The sequence below is a fragment of the Hylobates moloch genome, unplaced genomic scaffold (genome assembly GCF_009828535.3).
Source record: "Hylobates moloch isolate HMO894 unplaced genomic scaffold, HMol_V3 SCAFFOLD_15, whole genome shotgun sequence".
NCBI lineage: Eukaryota > Metazoa > Chordata > Mammalia > Primates > Hylobatidae > Hylobates > Hylobates moloch.
This window is the reverse complement of record NW_026652290.1, coordinates 91,472,785-91,494,713: the sequence shown is the minus strand read 5'-3', so window position 1 is coordinate 91,494,713 and position 21,929 is coordinate 91,472,785. Positions and strand designations below refer to the sequence as shown.

Here is a 21,929-nt window from a genome sequence, read left to right as displayed (position 1 = left end):
TGCGCCTTGCCATGATTTTTATTTTTCGTTAGTGCTCATGGTATATGCTGCCCACTGAGTTGTACCAACTGCATTATTGTAACATCTGAATCAACTGTGGGCTACATTGTTTGATCAAGATTGATAGATTGCTTTATTTATTTATTCTTCTTTTACAACTACAGCCTACAGATAAACAACCATTATTATAGAGATTAAACTTGATTATGCTACATGTCAGATTACATGAATCACTCTGTGTCTACAAAGGCAAACTGATTGGATAAAATTCATTAAGGTGTAATGCCAAATAATTGCTTTATTATGATACAATACAATACTCATGTCTCACTTCCTTTTTTTTTTTTTTTTTGAGATAGAGTCTTGCTCTGTCACTCAGGCTGGAGTGCAGTGGCAGGATCTCGGCTCACCACAAGGTCCGCCTCCTGGGTTCAAGCAATTTTCCTGCCTCAGCCTACTGAGTAGCTGGGATTACAGGCACACGCCACCACGCTTGACTGATTTTTGTATTTTTAGTAGAGACGGGGTTTCACCATATTGACCAGGCTGGTCTCGAACTCCTGACCTTGTGATCCACCCACCTTGACCTCCCAAAGTGCTGGGATTACAGGTGTGAGCCACCGTGCCTGGCGTTTTTTTTGAGACAGAGTCTCCCTTTGTCCCCTAGGCTGGAGCGCAGTGGTGCAATCTCAGCTCACTGCAACCTCTGCCTCCAGGCTCAAATAATTTTCATGCTTCAGCCTTCTGAGGAGCTGAAATTACAGGCATGCACCACCCCACCCAGCTAATTTTTGTATTTTTAGTAGAGACGGGGTTTGGCCATGTCAGCCAGGCTGGTCTCAAACTCCTAGCCTCAAGCAATCCACCTGTCTCACCCTCCCAAAGTGATGGGATTACAGGTGTAAGCCACCGTGCCTCGCCAGGTCTTACTTCTAAATTGGTTAAAATAATTCATTTATAGTATGTAATATACTATAAATGGGAAAATCATGCTTCTGCATTTTTGGGTTTTATTGAACACTAAATTAGCTGCTTAGGAGTTGATCTTTGACAACTCAATTATCATATTTTGTCCTGTCCTTTTTTTTTTTCCTATAATTTTTCTACTAAAATTATACCAGACTAATCATTCAATTATAATTTGGTGAGGGTTTACCTTGAGAAAATATATTTCTTGAGATTCTATTTTTTCTTTGATCTTACTTTGATATGCTCTGACTGCTACAAAACAAGTAAGTGCTGTTGCTATACCGATAACAGAGATTTATTTGGTCCCTCAAGCTGATCAACTGAGGGATTTAGGTCTGTAACCGTGTCTAGAAAAAATGCAAATGTGGGTATTTGACAATTTTTTCTTATTGTCAGTATGCATTTGGAAAGCATTCAGCATTACTTCTTTGAGTTAATTGTTGTATAGAACTAATTATTAAGGTTTTAAGACCTCTTTGCGTAGACGTTGTTTTATTTTTTAGAATAAATTTATTCCTACACCTATTTTCCAGAAAGACACTGGTAGAATCATTCTAATAATAAGATGGAGTGGAATGAAGGGGACAGTAATAGAAAATGAAAGGCCATGAAATGGAAATGTACGCCTTCCTTTCAGTGGGTGTAATTTAATATTGACACACAGGACTTTTAGGATGACTGAATGAGGAAAGAAGATAAATTCTCAAAATGACTGAAAGAGAGCGGTGAGTACTTCCCCAACCCCTTCCGTGAGTGTCTGTGCTTCTCTGATTTCTCTGAGTACAAGAGGATGCAAGCCCCAACTGAGGGCAGGCCGAAAATGTCAGAGAAATTAACATCCTGGGAGTGACCATTAACTAACACCAAGAAGGAATTGGTAGATATATTCCCCTGAACTTAGGGAGAACAACTCAGAGGTGGTTTTTTGTTGTTGTTGTTTTGTTTCGAGATGGAGTTTCACTCTTGTTGCCCAAGTTGGAATGCAATGGCACGATCTTGGCTCACTGCAACCTCCGCCTCCCAGGTTCAAGTGATTCTCCTGCCTCAGCCTCCTGATTAGCTGGGATTACAGGCATCTGCCACCACGCCGGGCTAGTTTTGTATTTTTAGTAGAGAGAGGGTTTCTCCATGTTGGTCAGGCTGGTCTCAAACTCCCGACCTCAGGTGATCTGCCTGCCTCGGCCTCCTAAAGTGCTGAGATTACAGGCGTGAGCCACTGCGCCCGGCCCTCAGAGGTGTGTTTTATACCAGTTTTCAGAGGTGAGCTCCAGTTTTCTATAGAGCTAATTTTTCTATATGGCTTCCTTCTTTTCCCTTACTTACTTTCCCACACCTCTGCCAATGCTTTCTCCAAAATAAACTAATTGCACTCAGGCACGGTGGCTCACGCCTGTAATCCCAGCACTTTGGGAGGTCAAGGTGGGTGGATCACGAGGTCACTAGATCAAGACCATCCTGGCTAACACGGTAAACCCCGTCTCTACTAAAAATACAAAAAATTAGCCAGGCGTGGTGGTGGGCGCCTGTAGTCCCAGCTACTCGGGAGGCTGAGGCAGGAGAATGGCGTGAACCCAGGAGGTCGGGGTTACAGTGAGCGGAGATCACACCACTGCACTCCAGCCTGGGCGACAGAGCGAGACTCTGTCTCCAAAAAAGTAAATAAATAAATACATAAATAATAAACGAATTGCACTTACATTCTAGTGCAGAGTCTGGGTGAACTAAGACAGTGAATAACATTTACTATTTCAGTTTCTGTACCTCAGATGTCCAAGTGTCCTCAACTGGGTTCTCTCACCAGGCCAAAATCAAGGTGTGATGTGAGTTGGCTGGGGTTTACCTGTAGGCTTCGGGAAAGAACCCATGTCCAAGCTCATTCAGATGGTGGCAGAATCCTGGTTCTTTTTTTTTTGAGACAGAGTCTCGCTCTGTCACCCAGGCTGGAGTGCAGTGGGGCGATCTCAGCTCACTGCAAGCTCCGGCACCCGCCAGCATGCCTGGCTAATTTTTTGTATTTTTAGTAGAGACGGGGTTTCACCATGTTAGCCAGAATGATCTCAATCTTCTGACCTCATGATCCACTGCCTCAGCCTCCCAAAGTGCTGGAATTACAGGCGTGAGCCACCATGCCTGGCCAGAATCCAGGTTCTTACAGTTGTAGGACTGAGGTCCGTTTCCTTGCTGGCTGTCATCTGCGGGTGCTCTAAGCTCTTGCAGGCCACTCTACCCCGCTCACACATTGACCCTCTGCATCTTCAAAGACAGCAAGGAGGCATTGAATCCTCCTTGTGTTTTGATTCTCTGATTTTCTCATCTGCTCTGCTTTTAAAAGACTCACCTGATCAGGTCAGGCCCACCCAGATGATCTGTATTTTAAGATCAGCTGACTTTGGGCTTTAATTACAAAATCCCTTCAAAGCAATACCTAGATTAGCATTTGATTGAACAATCAGGAACAGAAATCTGGAAGGACTATATTTAGAATCCCGATTACCACATTGGCATTGGGGTTTACTCAGTTTCTTGATTCCATAGATGTATGTCTTTTACCAGATTTGGGAAATCAACCATTATACCCGCTTCCTCCATTCCTTCTGGGTCTCCGATGACATGAATGTTGGCTCTTTTGTTAAAGTCCCACAGGTCCCAAAGTTCTGTTCTTCATTTCTTATCAGTCTATTTTCTTTCTGTTGTTCAGATTTGGTAACTTTTATCTGCACCCATTTTTCTCTCTGTCATCTCCATTCTGCAGCTGGGCTCAAACATTAAATTTTTTAAAAATTTCTGTTATTGTGCTTTTCCATTCTAAAATTTCCGTCTGGTTCTTTTTCATATCTTCTATTTCTTTGCTGAGACTTTCTGGTTTTACACTTATTTCAAGTGTTTGTAATTGTTCATTGAAGCATTTTTATGTTGGCTGCTCTAAGATTCTTTTAAGACAATTCTAACATCAGTGTAGTGAATTCTTATAATTTTATAGAAAATCAGTATCCATTTTTGAAATTTTATTGTTTTGAGACAGGGTCACACTCTGTCACTGAGGCTGGAGCGCAGTGGTGCAATCACGGCTCACTGCAGCCTCGAACTCCTGGGCTCAGGTGAACCTCTCATCTCAGTCCCCCGAGTAGCTGGGACTATAGGCACGTGGAACCACACCCAGCTAATTTTTTGAAATTTTATTTGTAGAGACGGAGGTCTCACTATGTTGCCCAGGCTGATCTCAAACTCCTGAGCCCAAGCAATCCTCTTGTCTCAGCCTCCCAAAGTATTGGGATTACAGGTGTGAGCCACTGTGCCTGGCTCAGTATCTATTTTGAATATAAGCTGGAAAAGCTTAGTCACCCTTGACACAGTTTCCAGGTCTCCACCTCCCCCCAGATCCTTAATGTGGCAGATCCAGATATCTGCCTTACACTACCACTTCCTGTTAACCACCTCCTTATGCAACAGCTAGATACAACTCACCTGACTGTCCCCCGACCCCCAGACCCTGCATAGGCTGTGCGGATATGCCACAGTGATCACCTCCCAGTCAGTGTGACTCCATGCAACTTGTGCCTGCTGGCTCTAAACCCAGTTAGAATTCTCTGTGGAAAACTGCCTGAGCAGTTTCCTTAGACCCCAATAAAAGCATCAGCCCACAGGTCTCTCACTTTCTATTTGTTGCTCCCTACCCGTTGGTTGAGTGTGGGTGTCCCAGACAACTCCCTTCTTCCTGTTGGCTCTGTGAGATGTGCTGCTCTGTCTTCTCTGGAATCTGTGAGTAATAAACTGCCCCTGTTATTTCATGTGTTTTGTTGTGCTGCCTCCTGTGTGTCTCCCCTGACTGACACATCCAAACCTAACGTCTTTCCTGGTCAGGGCTGTCCTAAAGCATGGCTCTCTTTGTAGAAATAAACTGGTCACAGGTCAGACAAAAGCCTTAAGAATGTCTGCCATTATAAACAAGTGTACTGTGGGCCAGGCGTGATGGCTTATGCCTGTAATCCCAGCACTATGGGAGGTTGGGGTGGGAGGATCCCATGAGGCTAGGAGTTCAAGATCAGCCTGGCCAACATGGTGAAACCCCATCCGTACTAAAAAAAAAAAAAAAATTAGTTGGGTGTAGTGGCACACGTCTGTAATCCCAGCTACTCAGGAGGCTGAGGCATGAGAATTGCTTGAACCTGGGAGGTGGAGGTTGCAGTGAGCCAAGACCATACCACTGCACTCCAACCTGGGTGACAGAGTGAGACTCTGTCTCAAAAACAAACAAACACACAAAAAATAAACAAGTGTACTGTGAGAGGGACACCTGGTCACAGGTCAGACATGTAGGCATTAGGCCGACTACCAAGATAAAGAAGTAACCAGTGAAAATTACACTTTAAACATCTACAACTAAATCCCCCAGAAAACTCAAGACCAAGTTAGAAAACATCAACAACAGTCCGTGTCATCTCTATTAATTGTCTTTCCTCATTTAATTTCAGGAATGTCTTTCTCATTCAGTCAATTTTTTTTTTTTTTTTTTTTTTGTAGAGATGGAGTCTCACTATGTTGCCCAGGCTGGTCTCGAACTTCTGAGCTCAAGCAATCCTCCCGCCTCGGCCTCCCAAAGTATTGGGATTACGTGTAGGTGTATGACAAGTGATTTTCAACGACACCCTGGACATTTTGGATATTATGAGACACTGGATCTCATTTAAATCGTCTGTTATAGCAGGTCTCTTCTGACATCTTGCTGCAAAAGGGGTACCACCTTGTTACAGCCAGTGGGGGTGGAGGTCCAGGTTCCCCATTTGGCCTCTGTTGACATTCCAGGTGGGGTGGGGCAACTGTTACTCTGCGCAGTTAGGAGAGTTCAGGCTTCCCACTGAGACATCCTCTCGTACCATCTTGCCCAGAGGGGGCAGAGACGCCTCGTTACTGCTCCCTAGTGGCCTCAATGGACACTGCAGGGTCGGTGCTCATTAATGCTGGGCAAGGATGACAGTTCCAGCTGCTTATTCAGCCTGGTGGAGGGGGTAGGTGTCTCCGTACAGCTGGCAAGGGTAAATGTCCAGGCTTTTCTGTGGGGTATTACAGCAGCAAAGTGATTATCTTCTAAAGATTTGCTGTCTTTAGCAAATCTTGTCAGGCTGCCTCTTCCTGTCCTTTGGCTAGAGCAGGCTTTGCTTGAGCCTTTTTTGGATCTACACTCATTGGCATTTCTAGATTGCCAGGTTCTCCAGCTCCCAGTCTGGCATCTGTGAGGCGCAAAGAAAGTCTAGAAAACTCACCACCATGTCCTTTCTCCGGTCTTGAGATCCGCAGCCAGTCTGCCGTATTCTCTCCTCCTTTCCGAGTCATCTATTTGTTTGTATTTATGTATTTATTTATGTATTTATGTATTTATTTATTCTTTATCTACACCTGTGATAGACTGCTTGATATTAATCCCATAGAACAATGATGTTCTGTGCATATTTTTGAGACTTTTTCTCTATTGCTTTATTTTATTTTATTTATTTTTCCATAGGTTATTGGGGTACAGGTCGTGTTTGGTTACATAAGTTCTTTGGGGGTGATTTGTGAGATTTTGGTGCACCCATCACCTGAGCGGTATACACTGCACCCTATTTGTAGTATTTCATCCCTCGCTCCCCTCCCACTCTTCACCCCAAGCCCCCAAAGTCCATTGTATCGTTCTTATGCCTTTGTGTCCTCACAGTTTAGCTCCCACATATCAGTGAGAACATACGATGTTTGGTTTTCCATTCCTGAGTTACTTCACTTAGAATAATAGTCCCCAGTCTCATCCAGGTCATTGCAAATGTTATTAATTCATTCCTTTTTATGACTGAGTAGTATTCCATCATTCATATATATATATATATATATATATATATATACATACATATATATCACAGTTTCGTTATCCACTCATTGATTGATGGGCATTTGGGTTGGTGCCACGATTTTGCAATTGTGAATTGTGCTGCTATAAACATGCGTGTGCAAGTATCTTTTTTGTATAATGACTTCTTTTTCTCTGGGTAGATACCCAGTAGTGAGATTGCTGGATCAAATGGTAAAGAACTTCTAGTTCTTTAAGGAGTCTCCACACTGTTTTCCATAACGGCTGTACTAGTTTACATTCCCACCAGCAGTGTAGAAGTGACAATATCCAAGGTTTTTAACTCTGCTCAGGGAATGGAATAGGGAAAACTGTGCCTGCTTCGTTTCCTGAGATTTTCTAAAAATAGATTTTTCTACATAATATTTATTTCACAGTGGTTATGAAGTTTGGAGTCATATAGCCCTGAGTTTAAAAATGATTCACCCACTTACAACTTGGTTTTTCACAACTCACTTACCCAACATAAACCTCAGTTTACCTATTGTAAATGGGATATTAATAGTCTTTACAGCACAGGGTGGTATCAGTAGTACATGAGATAAAGCTTGCAGTGCAAGCAATGCAAGCAGGCATCCAGCAGTTTTTTTTCCTTTCTTCCTTTTTTTTTTTTGAGATGGAGTCTCACTCTGTTGTCCATGCAGGAGTGTAGTGGTATGATCTCGGCCCACTGCAACCCCCACCACCCAGGTTCGAGAGATCCTCCCACCTCAGCCTCCCAAGTAGCTGGAATTACAAGCGTGTTCCACCACCCCTGGCTAATTTTTGTATTTTTTAGTAAAGACGGGGTTTCACCATGTTGGCCAGGCTGGTCTCAAACTCCTGACCTCAGGTGATCCACCTTCCTCAGCCTCCCAAAGAGCTGGGATTACAGGCATGAGCCACCACACCCAGCCTGTGATGGATATATTAATTACCTTGATTGTAGAGATCAACTATCAAAACATCAAGTTGTACACTTTGAACATATGACATTTTTATTTGCTTATTATACCTCAATAAAACTTTTAAAAAGTGTACCGTTGGGTCAAAAGTTATATAAACATGTGTAACTTTCAACCTGTATTTCTAAGTTGACTTCAAGAAAGATATTTACTGCCTGTCATCCCAGCACTTTGGGAGGTCAAGACAGGAGGATCACTTGAGCCCAGGAGTTTGAGACCAGCCTGGGCAGCACAGCAAGACCCCACTCTACAAAAGTTTTTCAAAAGTAGCTGAGCATGGTGACATGCATCGATCTCAGCTACTCAGGAAGCTGAGGCGGGAGGATCGCTTGAGCCTGGGAGGTCGAGACTACAGTGAGCCGTGTTAGTGCCACTGCACTGAAGCCTGGGCAACAACAGAGCAAGACCCTGTCTCAAAAAAGAAAGATATTTACTAATTTGTAATCTAGGTAAAAGATTCCTCACTTGAAATCTAAAGTTAGTCTTTAGAGTGACCCATAACCCCTTGAAATTATATACCAATGTGTAGGTGTTTGTGTGGTGTGTGTGTTATTGGGTGTGTTTCTGGGGAGAGGATCTGGGATCTCTAGACACTTAAGAACTTCTGGAAGTAGAGCTGTTGGCTATGTGTGCGTGTGTGTGTGTGTGTGTGTGTGTGCGCGCTCTAATTGGTCATCTTGGAAACAGCAAAGCCAACAATGGTGTTTCCAAGGTCCCCAGCCTATTCCTGCTGCTGATGACTCCTAGGGTTCCAGATGTTGCCCTGTCCTATAACCCATTCTTTCTCTTTCCTTCTCACCAGAGAAGCTGCACCAGCCCCCGGTGGAAGCCTAGAACTTGGCCCCTATGGAGCATACGGACTCCTTGAATTTGACATGCATTTCTCCAAACAATGACGGGACATTCCAGTGGTTTCTGAACCTTGATGTGATTCAGGAAGGGGATGGACCAGTAATCTCCAGAGATGGCAGGGTCCTCACCATCCCCATAGTCACATGCAATGACTCCGGCACTTACCACTGTGAGATCAGGAACCACCTGGGATCCAGGCTCAGTGAAGCCCTCGTGGTTGGCATGGCTTGTAAGTCTGGGTTTCTCTGCTCCGACTCACCTCTGATCCACACAGAACCTCCAGTCCAACCATCTACTGGTTCATCCATGATTTATAGCTTAGCGTTTAAATCAGGGACTCTGCAGACTGCCTTGGTTCAAATCCTAGTGCTGCTATTTCTTTTATTTATTTATTTATTGAGTCATGGTCTCACTCTGTTGTCCAGGCTGGAGTGCAGTGGCTGGATCATAGCTCATTGCAGCCTTGCCCCTCTGGGCTCAAGCAATCCTCCTGCCTCAGCCACCCGAGTAGCTGGGATCGCAGGCACATGCCTCTATGCCTGGCTAATTTTTAAAAGTTTTGGTAGAGACAAAGTCTCACTGTGTTGCTCAGCCTAGTCTCGAACTCCTGAGCTCAAGCAATCCTCCTGCCTCAGCCTTCCAAAGTGCCAGAATTATAGGCGTGAGCCACTGCACCCAGCCGTCCCTGCTGTTTCTTAGCTAGGTGTCCTTGGGCAAGTCACTTCACTTTTCTACGTCCTCAGTTTTCTCATCTGCAAAGTGAGAATCATAATATTATCTATCTCATTGGGCGATTATGAGGATTAAGTGAGTTAGTTCATTTAAGGAACTTAGAATAGTGCCTGGAACATAGCAAGGACTTCTTTTTTTTCTCTTTTTTCTTTATTCTTTTCCACTACTCTGCACACTAAGTGCTTAATAGACGTGTACAATGACTATTCTCTCAAAAGTTCATCATCATTTATTTATTTAAGGGGCGTTTATTGAGTTTCTACTATGTACCCAATTAAGGACTTTCAGACCCATTCAATCTCAGGTACAAAGGTAGATGGAGATTGTAGGAAGCCAAGATCCCAGAAATTCCAGACTGGACAACATAAATATTTGCAGGACTGGAAGGACTTTCAGAGACACCACATTTTACAAACAAGAAAACTGAGATTAAGAAAGGGGAAGGGCTCACCCAAGATCTCACCGTGGTCGAGAAGAAAGATAAGAACTTGAACCCACGTGTTTTTCTCTCTCTGCCCCTCTGTCTCTCTACTTTTGGGAAAGCATCTACTGAGCATCCACTGTGTGCTGTGCGTGTTGGGTGTTATTTCTAGTCAAAGCAGTTAACATAACTGACAAGCATATCCCTGTCCTCATGGAGCTGACAGTCTTCAAAGATCAAGGAGGGTAGTAGACACAAGAGGGAGGCTACCGCCAGCCATGGTTCATTCCTTCCTTCCTTCCCTCCCTCCCCTCTCCCTCCCTCCTCCCTCCTCCCTTCCTCCCCTCCCTGCCTTTCTTCCTTCCACAAACTTTTACATTGTGGTGCTGTGTGCTTCCCTCAACGTGTCAGGCTTCCAACACTGAGCTGAAATGCACAATCTAGGGCGGTGGTCCTTACTTCTCATGCTCTTCCTAATTAGGAAGTCTTTCTCCTTGTCCAGACGGCCCAGATACCCCCATTGTGACCGCACTGGACCCAGACTTTGTGATTGGTTCCAACCTCACTCTGGTCGGCTTAGCCTACTCCCACCCCCTTGCCCAGTACACATGGAGCTTCAGTGGGGTCGCCATGTGGGAGGGCCAGACCCTCTTCATGCCCAGTCTCTCCAGGGCACACTCAGGGGTCTACACCTGCAAGGCCTCCAACTCCATTTCCGGCTTGCACAGCAGTGTGGACACCATCATCACTGTCTCAGGTATGAAGCCAGGGTTGAGGGTTATTGGTTAATGGTAAAATCCTCAAAATCAAAAAAAAAAGAAAAAAAAAAAGAAAGAAAAAGAAAAAAATAAGAGAAAAATTCTTCTCTGCCCCAGGACTTCATTGGTGAATTTGGGTTTGGTTTTGTTTTTTAGAATTCTTTTCTTTGCTCTTTCACTTCTTTATATATTCAGCAAGATTTTTCTAACCTGTGTTATGCAGAATAAATTTTTACATTCTTTAACCAACAAAATGACTTTTCATTGATAGGATTGCTTTAAAAATATTATATGCCACCTTTTTCGTATTTTAAATAAATTTCACAATAATTGTAGAAAAAGTAAATCATATAGATGGGCAAGAAGGCAAAAAATGTTGTCCACAGTGAGCCTCCCAGAAAAAGTTACAGGGCTTCTATAATTCCTCTGTTTTTGTATATACATTCAAATATATGTGTGTGGTCTTTTTTTTTTTTTTTTTCTGAGACAGGCTCTCACTCTGTCTTCCAGGCTGGAGTGCAGTGGTTTGATCTTTGCTCACTGCAGCCTCAACCTCCTGGGATCAATTGATCCTCCCACCTCAGCCTCCCAAGTAGCTGGCACTACAGGCACATGCCACCACGCTGGGCTAATTTTTGTCCTTTTTGTAGAGCCAGGGTCTTGCTGTGCTGCCCAGTCTGGTCTCAAACTCCTGGGCTTAAGTGAGCCGTCCACCTCGGCCTCCAAAAGTGCTAGGATTACAGGTGTCAGCCGTTGTGGCCGGCCAAATATTTGTATTTTTAAACAACAAATAGTATTAGACTATACTTATTATTGTTTAAACTGTTTAAATTTCATCTTTTAATCTTTAATATCTTTCTGTTAATTAATATAGAGCCATATTACATCCTACATTCTGATTATTTCTTTATTGAACACATACTGTATATCCAGTGTAAGAGAAATTACCAATACAAATATTTTTAAAAAGGAAAAGGGTAAAAACTCTACATTCAAATGACCACTGCTAATATTTTATCATACCCTCTTACAGGTTCATTTCTAGTACCTATTTCTTTTTTTTTTTTCTTCTCCTCTCTTTTTTTTTTTTTTTTTTAAGACAAAGTCTCACTCTGCCACCCAGGCTGGAGTGCAATGGCACGATCTTGGCTCACCGCAACCTCCGCCTCCTGGGTTCAAGTGATTCTTCTGCCTCAGCCGCCTGGGATAACAGGCATGCACCAGCACATCTGGCTAATTTTTGTGTTTTTAGTAGAGACAGGGTTTTGCCATGTTGGCCAGGCTGGTCTCGAACTCCTGACCTCAGGTAATCCACCCGCCTTGGCTTCCCAAAGTGCTGGGATTACAGGCACGAGCCACTGTGCCTGGCCCCCAGTATCTATTTCTTATAAATTACTGCATACGTATTTTCCTTTATAAGGAAGAGTTGTGCTATCTTGCTCCAAATTTTTTTTTTTTTTGAGACAGTGTCTCGCTCTGTCGCCCAGGCTGGAGTGCAGTGGCGCAATCTCGGCTCACTGCAAGCTCCGTCTCCCGGGTTCACGCCATTCTCCTGCCTCAGCCTCTCCGAGTAGTATCTTGCTCCAAATTTTTAAAAATATTGGTATAAAAGTTATTTAGGGATGAAAATTTTTGCTTTCAATGGTTACCCTTCTGAGATCCTTTTCTTATTTGTGTGGTGTGATTATGACTTAGGAGAATAAAAGGATGTTATAGCACAGTGCATCTCAACACCAAGGTGATTCATAGGAGCTACAGAGGGTACAACTCAGCTGTGCGGGAGATCACCCTGGGTGTAATGCAGGTCAGGGAGAAAGGAAAGAGGCAGGCACATGGGCAGCGTGAATCCCATTTGCCCCCATTGATCAATGTCCTCATCTTGGGTTAGTCATGGATCGTCCCTGAGCCTCAGGTTATTCATTTTCCAAATGGGGATTTACAGGGTTGTTGTGAAATCTAATGAATCACACACATAAAACATCTACTACAAAGTAAGTGCTCAATTGATGAAGGTTCTTCTTATTGTTTGCTCAGTTTTATCACCTGTGAAACGGGTTAAAATCCACTCTTCTCTTGAAATATAAGCATGAGAATATAAGATTGTGTCTGTAAAGCATTTAGCACAAAGCCTGGAGCATATTTGGTGCTCCAGAAGTGTTAATTTATTAAGTAAACAAACAGAAGGGAAGATCAATGGATGGATTGGTGGATGAATGAATAGGCGATTGGGTAAATGAAGGGATAGATGGATGAGTGAATTTAGGTGGGTGGTAAGTGATTGGAAAAGATGATTGGGTGGATGAATGAGTGAAAAAAATGCGAATGATTGAGAAGATGGGTGCATGTATGCACCCTGGGCGGGTAGGTAGATGGGAAGGTAGATTTATGGATAGGATGGATGGATGGATGGATGATGGATGGATAGATGGGTGGATTGAGGGACAAATGCGTGGTTGGATCAATAGAAGGGTGACTGGAAGAGTGAACAATTGGGTGAATGAATGTAGGAAAGGCTGAGTTGGTGGAGAGTAGATGGACTTATGGACAGGTGCATGGATGGGTGATTAGCAAGTGTGCTGAATTCCTTAAGCCCTAAGGGTGTTCCCTAAGGGTGTTCTTCTCCAAGCCCATGATCTGGGCAGGACTCAGCATTTCTACCTCTTTCTAACTTTCCTGCAGAGACACTTCCTCAGCCTAATGTCACAGCCAGTAACTTAGCCCCAGTGGAGCATGTGGCTTCCATCAGTCTGCATTGCCTCTCTCTAAGGAGCACTGTGACCATCCACCGGTACATCAATGGCCAGAAGCTCTTCGTTGGTGGCCACAGGGAGGTGTCCCTGGACTGCAGAACACTGACTCTGTGGAACATCACCAGGAATGACACGGGGGTCTATCAATGTGAGAGCTGGAACTCAGCCACCAGCAGCATCAGCAACCCCACTCTCGTCAAAGTTATATGTGAGTCCAGGGCCTGATAAAGGATGGGTGGAGATGTGCACAGGAATGTGGTTGAGGGGTGAAGCAGGGGCTGAAGTTTAGCTGGTTCTGTTGGCAAAGCTGGAAGTGTCTGCCCTGGACAAAGTGAGAGAGGGCACCAAGGGGAGATTTTGTGGAAGGGAGACTGCAAATGCCAAGCCTGGGGTGGGAGTGTGCTTTTCAGAGAGGAGGTCATAGTGGCTGAAGTAAAGGGAAGGAGAGTGAGGAAGAAGAGGACTGTCTTGCCCCAAGAGAGGTAATGGGACAGGTTGTGCAGGGCCTGTGGGCCACGGTGAGGGCTTTGGCTTTTACTCTGCTGAGACAGCAGCCAAAAAAGGGTTTGTGTAGAGAAGGGACATGATGTGATGCAGGTTTGAATGAGCTTTGAAAAGGATACCTCTAGCTGCACAGTAGAAGTAGAGAATATGGTATGGGGAGGTGGTGGTGGTGGTAGAGGACAAGAAAGCAACTAGAAGGGAGATGGCCAACAGCGTCGAATGCAGTTATGCACTGGAGGGGGATGGAAGAGTGTCATCCGAGACAATGGCCAATGCGTTGTGATATGGACAAAGGCCTTTCCTCTTGCCTCTGGCCTGACCTTCTCAATTCTCTGCAGATGGCTCAGACCCTCACATGGTCAACCCTCCAGACCCAGAGGTCACAGCTGGGGCAGCCCTCACCCTGTCCTGCTTTGCTGACTCAAACCGCCCTGCCCAGTACCACTGGGAGATGGACAGAAGGCCAGGCCCTGCCACCCAGCACCTGGTCATTTCTGAGGTCACTCTGGACCAGGAGGGCAGGTACACGTGTGAGGCCTCCAACAGCCTCACTCACCTCCGCGGCTCAGTCAATGGGAAGATCTGGATCTCAGGTGGGTGTCGAGATGCCATGGTGACAATGGCTCAGAGTCTCTTGCCTGATATAAGTGGGTTCTGGGGCTTGGGTCAATCATATAATACCTCAACAAAGTCGAATAAAATGACCCCCCCAGACCAAGTGGCTGAAGACAATAAGAATTTGTTACAGCTTGTAAGTCTGCAGGTCAGTTGGGTGGTCCTTCTGAACTTGGCTGTATGTTTTTTATTAGAGACGGGGGTTTTGCCATGTTGGCCATCTGGTCTTGAACTCCTGACCTCAGGTGATCCACTGGCCTTGGCCTCCCAAAATGCTGGGATTACAGGTGTGAGCCACCATGCCAGGCCCTAATTATTATATTGAATATTCATCATCAATCTCTCCATCTAGGGGGCCAGATCTATGAGGGTTGAGACCTTGTCTGTTTTGTTGACTGCTGTGTCATCAGTGCTTAGAACAGTTTGCTGAGTGAATAAATGAATGAATGAATGCTGGCCACTTTGCTCAGGAGACTCACCCCTCTACTAGCTGATCCTGGACTTGTCTTCTGGATCTCAGTCTGGTCTTCCTGTGAGATCCTCGAATAGCATCTTATTCTACTCCTTTATAATGCTTGTCATCACTTTATATATTTGCTCCATTGCGTGTGTGTGTGTGTGTGTGTGTGTGTGTGTGTGTGTGTTTTGACAGAGTCTCGCTCTGTTGCCCATGCTGGAGTGCAGTGGTGCGATCTTGGCCCACTGCAACCTCTGCTTCCTGGGTTCAAACGATTTTATTGCCTCAGTCTCCCAAGCAGCTGGGACAACAGGCGCGTGCCATCACGCCTGACTAATTTTTTGTATTTTTAGTAAAGACAGGGTTTCACTGTGTTAGCCAGGATGGTCTCGATCTCCTGACCTCGTGATCTGCCTGCCTCGGCCTCCCAAAGTGCTGGGATTACAGGCATGCGCCACCACACCTGGCCCTTGTGTGTTTTATGTCTCAGTTCCCTCCTAAAGTGTAAGCTCTAGGACATCAGGAATTTTGTCTGTTCTGTTTTCTGCAATATCCCTCGAGTGCCTAAAAAGGTGTCTGGCACACACAGTATGTGCTAAATAAATGTTTGTTGAATGAGGAATGGATGAATATGATCCTCAGAGGCCACATTGTGCGGAGGTTCAGAGTGTAAGCTCTGGCATCAACATGTTTCAAATTCTAACTCTACCCCATGTGTGATGGTGGATGGGTAGTTTAACCTCTCAGTGCCTGTTTCTTTAATGGGGATATTAACAATGCCTACCTCATAGGGTTGTCTTGAGGAATAAATGAGATAATATAGTTTACCAGACATTATTCCTGTCATCTGTGAGTGTTATATTTATTATCTGGTCCAGACTCTTCCTTTCCCTGGGCCTCAGTTTCCCAATCTGTAAAATGGGGGGAGAGGAGGGTTCGAATTGAGCACATGGAGGGAACAGCTCTGAGGGCCTGAAACCCAGAGCCCCAGCACTGACACCTCTCTCTTCCTCTCCCTCCCTCTGTCTCTCTTTCTAGCTCTCTCTTTCTCCCTCTCTCTCTCTTTCCTGCAGAGGTTCCTGGGGATGACCTGCAGCCGGCCTTACTCAGGACCACCGTTCCTGCTGGAGGCATCGCAGGGATTGCTTTGGGCGTCCTGATCAGCGTGGTGCTCACAGGGACTGCCGGCTACTTTGTTGGGGTCATAAGGTCCCAGGTACCAGCTCTGGGCCCCTCAGAGGTCATGGAGCCAGGACTGAGTGTCTGGGGATCCCAGAGGGAGCCACTTATCTGGGAGCTGCAAGCTTCACTGGCAGGGACCAGGGGCACTGAGGACCAGTGGGTGGGTCTGCAGGGGAAGAACCTGCTCAGGAACTGGTGGTCAGCACTGGCTCTGGGGCACCACCCATTTGTCCTGAGTTCGATCCTGGGCTCTCGAGTCAGATGGAAGTGAGTTCAAACCCCTCTGTCACCAGCTCCTCGCAGTGGCAACCTTGGAAGGGTGTGACTTGCTCCTCCTTGCCTTCTGCCATGATTGTGAGGCCTCCCCCGTCACGTGGAACTGTAAGTCCATTAAATCTCTTCCTTTTGTAAGCTGCCCAGTTTATCAGCAGTGTGAAAACGGACTAATACAGTTACAAACTTCAAAATAAGGAGATTATCCTGGATTATCCAGGTGGGTCCAGCCTAGTCACTCAAGCCCTTCAAAGCAGATAACTTTCCCCAGCTGGAAGCAGAAGAGAGACGCCGCAGACAGAGGGCCTGGTGCAGTGGCTCATGCCTGTAATCCCAGTGCTTTGGGAGGCCAAGGCAGGAGGATTTCTTCAGCCCAGGAGTTCAAGGCTGCAGTGAGCTATGATTGCACCACTGCCTGGGCGACAGAGGGAGACCCTGTCTCTAAAAAGAAAAAAAAAATTGTGAAGAGATGTAGCAGACAGGGAGTCCAGAGAGATTCCAAGCCCGAGAAGGATTTGTTGTGGCGTTGCTGGCTCTGACATGTACAGGCTCAAAGGCAAGGACAGGAGAGAGGCCTCCGGAGCTAAGGGCAGCTGGCAACCATTGCGGAAACAGGTTTCCAGCCTCATAATACCGAGGACTTGGATTCTGCCAACCACAGCCTGAATGACAGCTTGGAGCAGATTCTTCCCAAAGCCCCCCCATTAAGAGCTCAGCTGCCAACACCTTGATTTTAGCTTCATAAAGCCCAGAGCAGAGAAGTCATTTAGCCATCCTGGACTTCTATCTACAGAACTGCAAGAGGATAAACTTATGTTGTTTTAAGCTGCCAAGTCTGGAGGAATTTATTGTGGCAGCAAATAGGAAACTCAGTTATTTAAATGCAGGAAGCAGGGAATGGCTCCTTGGGACGCTGCGTGCATTTTTTTTTTTTCAGAAGTGAATTAATTTTTAGAAACCTCCAAATGTATGTATATTTTGCCTTCTCACCTCCTTCAAGTCATTGCTTAAAACTCCATGGGGCTACCCAGACTGCCTGCTTTAGCATTGAATCCTGTGTGCCCCTGACGCTGCCTGCCCTCATCCCCCATGGCACCCATCACTTTCCAACATCATAGATAGTTTAGTAATTTGCCACTTGTTTATTCATTTATTTATATTAGAGACAAAGTCCCAGCTACTCTGTCACCCAGGCTGGAGTGCAGTGGCATGATCATAGCTCACCGCAGCCTCAAACTCCTGGGCTCAAGTGATCCTCCTGCCTCATCCTCCCTAGTAGCTGGGAGTACAGGCACACATCACCATACCCAGCTAACTTTTTGATCTTGTGTTGAAATGGGATCTCCCTATGTTGCCCAGGCTGGTCTTGAACTCCTGGGTTCAAGCAATTCTCCCGCCTCAACCTCCCAAAGTGCTGGAATTACAGTCATGAGCCACTGTGCCTGGCCACATTTCCTAATTATTATTATTATTATTTTTAATGTTTTTGTATTCTTAAATTTTTTAAAAGCATTTATTTATTTACTTTGAGGTGGGATCCTGCTATGTTGCCCAGGCTGGTCTTAAACTCCAGGCAGTGATCCTCCTGCCTCAGCCTCCTGAGTAGCTGGGAGTACAGGCACCACCATACCCAGCTAACTTTTTGATCTTATGTAGAGATGGGGGTCTCCCTATGTTGTCCAGGCTGGTCTTGAGCTCCTGGGCTCAAGTGATTCTTCCACCTCAGCCTCCCAAAGTGCTGGGATTACAGGCATGAGCCACTGTGGCTGCCTACGTTTTCTAATTTTTTTTAAATTATTTTTAATATTTTCGCATTTTAAAATGTTTCAAAAAGCACATTTATTTATTTACTTTGAGATGGGATCTTGCTATGTTGCCCAGGCTGGTCTTAAACTCCTGGGTTCAAGTGATCTTCCTGCCTCAGCCTCCCAAAATGTGAGATTACAGGCTTGAGCCACTGAGCCCAGCCAGTTATTTTCCACATATGTCAATTATTATCTGTCTCCCTCTTCCCCTCCCAGCACTCATAACATGTCCTTCCTATAAAGGCAGAGATCTCTATTTGTTTCATTTGCTGGCATGCCCTGATACCTGAAACAGTGCCTGGCACATAGTAGGGCCATACAAATCTTTGCTGAGTGAATGGACTCAGTGAGGGCACAGTCACAGGGTAGCAGCCTGGGCTGGGAGGTCAGTCCCACCTGAGAAGACACCATTTTGAGCCAGCCTGCATGGCTGAGACCTGGTAGGTGAGGGTGGGAAGTGGAGAGGAACTGGTTTATTTTCACCTGTTGGAAATAATTGGAAGTTGTGCTACAGGGAGGGGCCCAGAAAGTCCCTTTCTTTCCTTGGGGCAGCAAAAGACAGAATCTGCCCTGGTGGCTGAGTGGGTGAGTTGGTGGGAATTTCAGGGAGGAAACCCTGCCTTTGCATGAAGGGGCAGATTTGGGAAGTCCATTCCAGCAGCAGCTCTATTGTCTTGGGTGGGGAGGAGGGGAAGAGGGGAGAGTGCCTCAGGGTGGAGGTGGTGGGGAGGGAAGCTGGCTTAGGAGAAGGTGGGTGGTCAGAAGGTTCAGACATTCTGGGAAGAACGAGGTGGGTGGCAGAGGCCTTGAATGCTGGGTTGGTCTGGGTCAGGCGCCTTCAGTACAGGGACCTATAGAGTCTGAAGGCGTGGCGGGGTGATGTGGCCACATTGGTGTTCACTGATCTGGGTGTACAGAAAGGTGGGGCTGGGGGCAGTGAAGGGTCCTTGGAAAAAGGCACACGCACATGGAGGTTGAGGGCCAGGGCCTGAGATGCCCTGTGATTTTATCCAAGTCATCTCACCTCTGTGAGCTTCCGTGCTTTTAACTATGGGATGGAATAATCATATTCCTTACCCCACTCTTTTTTTTTTTTTTTCCTTCCTTCCTTCCTTCCTTCCTTCCTTCCTTCCTTCCTTCCTTCCTTCCTTCCTTCCTTCCTTCCCGTCCTCCCTCCCTCCTTTCTCTCTCTTCTTTCTTTCTTTCTTTCTTTCTTTCTTTCTTTCTTTCTTTCTTTCTTTCTTTCTTTCTTTCTCTCCCTCTCTCTTTCTTTCCTTTCTTTCCCTCTCTTTCTTTCTCTCTCTTTCTTTCTTTCTTTTCTTTCTTCTTTCTTTCTCTCTCTCTCTTTCTCTCTTTCTTTTTTTTTTTTCAGAGTCTTGCTCCATCACCCAGGCTGGACTGCAGTGGTGCGATCAGGGCTCACTGTAGCCTTGAACTCCCAGACCCAAGCAATCCTCCCTCTTCAGCCTTCTGAGTAGCTGCAACTACAGATACGTACCACTATGCCTGCTATTTTTTTATTTTAATTTTTTTGTAGAGATGGGGGCCCAGGCTGGTCTCAAACTCCTGGGCTCAAGCAATCATCCCACCTTGGCCTCCCAAAGTGTTGGATTTACGGGCGTGAGCCACTGCACCCAGCCTCATCTGATGGTCTTGTTACCTGCTATGTCCCCAGCACCTAGAACAGGCACAGTAGGCACTCAGGAAATATATGTTGAGTGGCTCTCAGTCAGTTCGGGCTGCTAGAACAGACCACAGAGTCGGTGATTTGTAAAGAACAGAAAGCTAGTTCATGCAGTTCTGGAGGCTGGAAGGCCTATATGAGGGTGCTAGCTTTGTCAGGTTCTGGTGGGGGCTCTCTTCTCGGGTGATAGACTGCCGTCTTCTTGTTGCATTCCCCACATGGTGGAAAGTGAACAAGAGATCTCTCTGAGGTCCCTTTTATAAGGGCACTAATCCCGTTGGGAGGGACCTGATTACCTCCCAAAGTTTCTGCTTCCTAAAACCATCACAGGAAGGGTCAGGATTTCTTCAACGTCTGAATGGCAGAGGGACAAACATTCAGTCCACAGCAGTGACAGAGTGAGTGGATGCGTACCCCCTCACAGGGCTGCAGTGAGATTACGATGCAGGGCAGTCATGATATCCAGTGGGAATTCGCATTTGTTGATGGCTTATGCTGTGCCAGGCATTGCTCTGAGCACTTTCCTGACACTGACTCATTCGATCCTCACAACCGTCTTGTGCAGGGAGACTGTGATTTCTCCCAGTCTGCAGATGGAGCACACGGAAGCATGCAAGGGTGACAAATTTTTCCCAATGAACCACGGCTGGGATGTAAAGGACTGTCCTGCCAGCACAGGCAGTCAGCCTTGTGTTTGTAACTGGTGCTACAAGCCAGGATGACAGATGCCCTGGCACACTGAAGTCAGGTGCTCATAACCACAGAGCTTCCTAGGAGGCAAAAGCATCATCATCTACTTTGCTGTATTATTTTATTTTAATTGAGATGGAGTCTCACTGTGTTGCCCAGGCTGGTCTTGAACTCCTGGGCTCAAGTGATCCTCCCACCTTAGCCTTCCAAAGTGCTGGGATTACAGGTGTGAGCCACTGTGCCTGGGCATCATCTCCATTTTAGAGCTCAGGAAAGTGGTCCCTAGAGAGGCGAGCTGACCTGCTGACCAGTTAGCAAGATGGGGAGTCAGGATTTGAACCCATGCACTCTGGCTCCAGAGCCAGCTGGCTCAGCCTTATGCTTTATCAGGGCAGATACTCTGTGACTGCCCGTAGCAGGAGTAAGACGCAAGCAGGGCAGCAAAACGAGGCAGCTGAGTGAGTCACGATCTCTTTCTTGCAATGTCAAGCTGCCCCTCATACCCTAAGTAACAGTTCCAGAGTTTTCTAAGCCTCCTGTTGAATCACCCATCCTCTCTCACTTCCTCTATTCTAGACCCATCTGACCTTCCTTCTGTGCCCCAATTTCAAAAACTTTTCACATGCTGCTCCCCCTGGCTCACCCCTATGCCGTTCAGGTCTCAGCTACCATGTCCCCTCCTGCAGGAAGCTCTCCCTGATCCTGAAGCTGAGCCAGGTGAACCCTTTGAATTCCTCCATCCCAGCCCTGCCCACTCTGGGTTGTCACTGTCTGGGGACAGGTCTGTCTCCCCCACTGGACTGTGAGCCTCTGTGAGAACAGGGTTGGGGCTGTCTTAGTCAGTGCGGTATCCCCAGTACCACCAGGAGCAGGGGTCAGCACACAAGAGAATTCAGGACTGGGCGTGATGGCTCACGCCTATAATCCCAGCACTTTGGGAGGCTGAGGCGGGCAGATCGCTTGAGCTCATGAGTTCAAGACTAGCCTGGGCTACATGGTGAAATTCTGTCTCTACTAAAAATACAAAAATTAGCTGGGTGTGGAGGCGCACGCCTGTAGTCACAGCTACTAGGCAGGCTGAGGCAGGAGAATTACTTGAGCCTGGGAGGTGGAGGTTGCAGGGGGTGGGAAATCATGCCACTGCACTCCAGCCTGGGCAACAGAGCAAGACTCCATCTCAAAAAAAAAAAAAAAAAAAAGGAAGAGAATTCAGGAAGTATTTGTTAAATAAATTAATGGATGGATACATGGATTAGTTTCTGTAAAATCTTCTAGGTCTGGGTCTATATACTCTCAAAGACCAATAGCTTGTCTTGCTCATAGAGATTTTTTTAAAAGTAACTTTTATATATGGAACCTTCTCCAAGTTTCAGCTCAGATGTCCACTCCTCCAGGAAGCCCTCCCTGCCCCTTCT

General features: G+C 46.0%; 1 protein-coding gene across 1 annotated transcript; it reads left to right on the top strand.

The window, feature by feature from the left end:
• Positions 1-8,637: 8,637 nt before the first annotated feature.
• On the top strand, positions 8,638-16,333 carry LOC116484275 (carcinoembryonic antigen-related cell adhesion molecule 5-like). The gene is made up of 5 exons (XM_032179144.1): positions 8,638-8,872; positions 10,299-10,553; positions 13,234-13,512; positions 14,147-14,401; positions 15,954-16,333. Exons 1-5 carry the CDS (start codon positions 8,638-8,640, stop codon positions 16,331-16,333), a joined length of 1,404 nt encoding a protein of 467 aa, XP_032035035.1.
• The last annotated feature ends 5,596 nt before the right edge of the window (positions 16,334-21,929 follow it).

Bases quoted from the DNA above. Each gene is read 5' to 3' on its own strand.
- LOC116484275 (XM_032179144.1), top strand. From the start codon at position 8,638: ATGGAGCATACGGACTCCTTGAATTTGACATGCATTTCTCCAAACAAT. The intron at 13,513-14,146 runs GTGAGTCCAGGG...AATTCTCTGCAG, and splicing joins CACTCTCGTCAAAGTTATAT to ATGGCTCAGACCCTCACATG. The intron at 14,402-15,953 runs GTGGGTGTCGAG...TCTTTCCTGCAG, and splicing joins TGGGAAGATCTGGATCTCAG to AGGTTCCTGGGGATGACCTG.